The sequence below is a fragment of the Triticum dicoccoides genome, chromosome 5A (genome assembly GCF_002162155.2).
Source record: "Triticum dicoccoides isolate Atlit2015 ecotype Zavitan chromosome 5A, WEW_v2.0, whole genome shotgun sequence".
Lineage (NCBI taxonomy): Eukaryota > Viridiplantae > Streptophyta > Magnoliopsida > Poales > Poaceae > Triticum > Triticum dicoccoides.
This window is the reverse complement of record NC_041388.1, coordinates 18,038,177-18,041,239: the sequence shown is the minus strand read 5'-3', so window position 1 is coordinate 18,041,239 and position 3,063 is coordinate 18,038,177. Positions and strand designations below refer to the sequence as shown.

Here is a 3,063-nt window from a genome sequence, read left to right as displayed (position 1 = left end):
AGGCTCATAATTTCTTGTCTGCCAAACAATAAATGTCGGAATAACTGAAAGAAAATTTGCTGCAAGCCCAGAATAGAATGAAACGTTATGCAGATACTAAAAGAGTGGATAGTCTTTTGAAGTGGGAGATATGGTATATTTGAAAATGTCTCCTTACAGATTAACAGCCTTTGGATTCAGAGGGGCTCTAAAGTTGCAAAACAAGTATTATGGACCTTTTCTGATTGTGCAAAAGGTGGGCAAGTCAGCTTATAAACTGCAATTTCCTAACCATGTGAAAATACACCCTGTTTTTCATGTCGGCCAGCTGAAGAAGCACATTGGCCATAAATCCATTCCTAGCCCTAATCTACCAATGGTGAACACTGATGGCACTATCCCTGCCGAGGTTCTCCAAGTCAGGCGGGTACCAAGAAATAATCTCCCGGTTGTTCAATGGTACATGCAGTGGGAAAATTTGCCTTCAGAAGATGCTACATGGGATGATGCAACCACGCCACGCACGGGCATCGGCACGGTTCCCGTCACAGGTCGCCTCATGGTTGTCGATCCCTCTCTCACTCCGCGGGTGACGGGATGCGAAATGGGGAGGAGGGAGGCACCCGCTGTTGTAGACGAGTCGTGCGACAGTTCACACGTTCCCAGCGAACGTGTTTTCTTTTCTGACGTGGCGCCTTTGACTGCTTTGAGATCCGTGTTTTTTAATCCAATGGCTGATAGGTAGTTCACTGGCAGTTCCTTCACAGGGAAGGTCTGCTAGTTAAGATTCCCCAAGAATAGTATATTTAGACAAGGGTAAATAATAGTCAATACTAAATTTTGGGCAACATAAATGAGCTGGAACAATATACTCATAACAAACAGCTGCAGAATTCCAGCGCTACAAAGATCCTTCGATTCACACGCCAAATCTACTCAATCGGTACAAGTTTCGACAAACTTGAGAGCTACACCGACAAACAGCAAGAAAACCATAAACTCCGACGTCGGTCATCGATACCACTGCATGCACATTGGAGTCAGTTCCTCAGTTTGTCGTCCATGTGATAATCCTCTAGCCAATCAACAACTATCACACCCTAGCATCGCCCTCTACACCAATTTTCTCCCTGCGAACAAACAGCGGGCCAAATGTTCCAGATATTAGAAGCCATCAAACTTGTAGATCGGAAGATGACGGCGCTGTTCATCAAACAAACAAAGGTACCTCTCGATTGACGACTCTTTGCCACTGATGCGTAGAACTGCGTGAAGGAAGCGTCTCCATTCATCTCCTCCTCCTGCGTTTCAAGGGAGAGTCAGTCAGGTCTGCAATCATAAACATGATCTACGAAATATGGGAATATATTGTGGCGAGGGGGGAATCCAACCTGGAGGAAGCTCTCGACTGACGACGCATCATTTGGTGAGAAAGAGACCACCTCCCTCTTCCTTTGCACAAAATCCCTGTTCTCGCTCACCTGCAGTTTCAGCATTCAAAAGGATGTCACATATCAAACGGAACACTGCAAGGTAAGCAAAAGAATGAAGTGCCGTGATCCTGCTTCCCGCAAAATTGAAAGAACATGAAAGCTTAAAGCTTATATGGAAACGGCCAGACGTTCACCAATCATGGTCAAAACTTGCAACAATTACACTGTAAAAGCCTCCTTGGAGAGTGACAATGCTGAATTGATCTTTACAGGGATGCTGACGGATTTAGAAATAACCGGAATACGTGTTTTGACTGAAGTACCTGGTCTATCATTCGTTTAAGAGGACGGCGGAGGGACTCAATCGTTGTCTGCTCTTGCAATCTTTTCAAGAGGATGAGCGGAATGGTGGCTACTTCTGGAAAAGAAACATGATAGCTCCACTGGAAAAAATGTGCCGATAGAACCTCGATTGCTGAAAGAACGCACTGCTCTTGGAAATCTCTTGATTTCAGCATGTTCCTTGGCACCTAACACGCAGAAAACAGGGTTAATTTAAACTATCTTCGGAAGATGAAACATCCGCAAGAACGAACTTTTAATCCCAAGAAAGCAGGGTGCAGACTAGAGACGAAACCAAACAGGAGCCACACAGACACTAAAGTAGTGACCTAAAACGTCTTACATTTGTCTACAGAGGTAGTAATACTTAAGAAGATGAAACCAAATTATCTAATTATCTAATTAATAACTGAGCATATACCTATGCAGTAATTATACAAGTTAAAAAATGAGCAATCCTTACAAAAACAGTTTACAGACCATCAGGGTTGATTGCTTGAAACTGCATGGATGGTTGTTTTCTTTTAGTGAGCATTTAGTCATATGGAATGGGGGTCCGAAGAGTTATATACTTCTCAGAGGCTTGGTACAATAATAATTGACATTTTCATGACTCCAAGACAGACATGAAAGAACACAAAATTCCACATGTTATAACTGAGCAATACATGAAATGGCGTACCTTCAGTAGTGACGAAAAGCGGGTCTTTCCTTTTTCTGTTTGCTCTTTCGGAGGGATCTCCCTAAATTCTAGGGACCCAAATATCAACGATGGAACTGGAAAGAACATCTGACTGCAATTCGAAAGCTCATTTAGCATGTGCGCAAGCTTCAGTCTCAGTGGTAAGTATCGCATGCCTGGCAATAAATGAGCCACCCCCCTTATTATCTGAACAACTGAAGAGAATAATAGATGGAGGTTGTGGCAATCCTTGTAATTAACACAAATAAACCTAACCCATAGGTTTATGCAGTTTATATACTGCCAGTTATCTATCTTCAAAAGATCTTCCTGCAACCACAAACATAGAAGCATATCAATATCCATGTGATGTCAAGAGAACAAATAAAAACCACCACAAGGAAAAGAATCCATGTGGACATGAAAATAACCAGTCTGCTTTCTTTTGGATGTGTGAAAAAGACAAGTGTAATAATAAGAATTTTTTTTTATTCTTGCAGCATGTATATGTTGGTCAAATACAGCAATACAAAGAAAATTCTATGAAATGTGTCAAGTTATGGCAATAACAAATTAGCAAGTTGGTGCAGTTTGTGAATTAACCTATGTTTTTAAGGCGATGCTTCG

At 42.1% G+C, this 3,063-nt stretch overlaps 1 protein-coding gene across 1 annotated transcript in view; it reads right to left on the bottom strand.

Moving 5' to 3' along the window:
• Positions 1-788: 788 nt before the first annotated feature.
• Positions 789-3,063, bottom strand: part of LOC119299057 (nucleolar complex protein 2 homolog) — a 6,632-nt gene continuing 4,357 nt past the window's right edge. The window contains exons 9-13 of the mRNA XM_037576358.1: positions 2,437-2,766; positions 1,736-1,942; positions 1,371-1,460; positions 1,208-1,280; positions 789-1,109 (exon numbers count right to left, since the gene is read on the bottom strand). Of these exons, the coding sequence (XP_037432255.1) occupies positions 1,093-1,109; positions 1,208-1,280; positions 1,371-1,460; positions 1,736-1,942; positions 2,437-2,766 (717 nt within the window). The 3' untranslated portion in view covers positions 789-1,092. The remainder of the gene's footprint in view (positions 1,110-1,207; positions 1,281-1,370; positions 1,461-1,735; positions 1,943-2,436; positions 2,767-3,063) is intronic.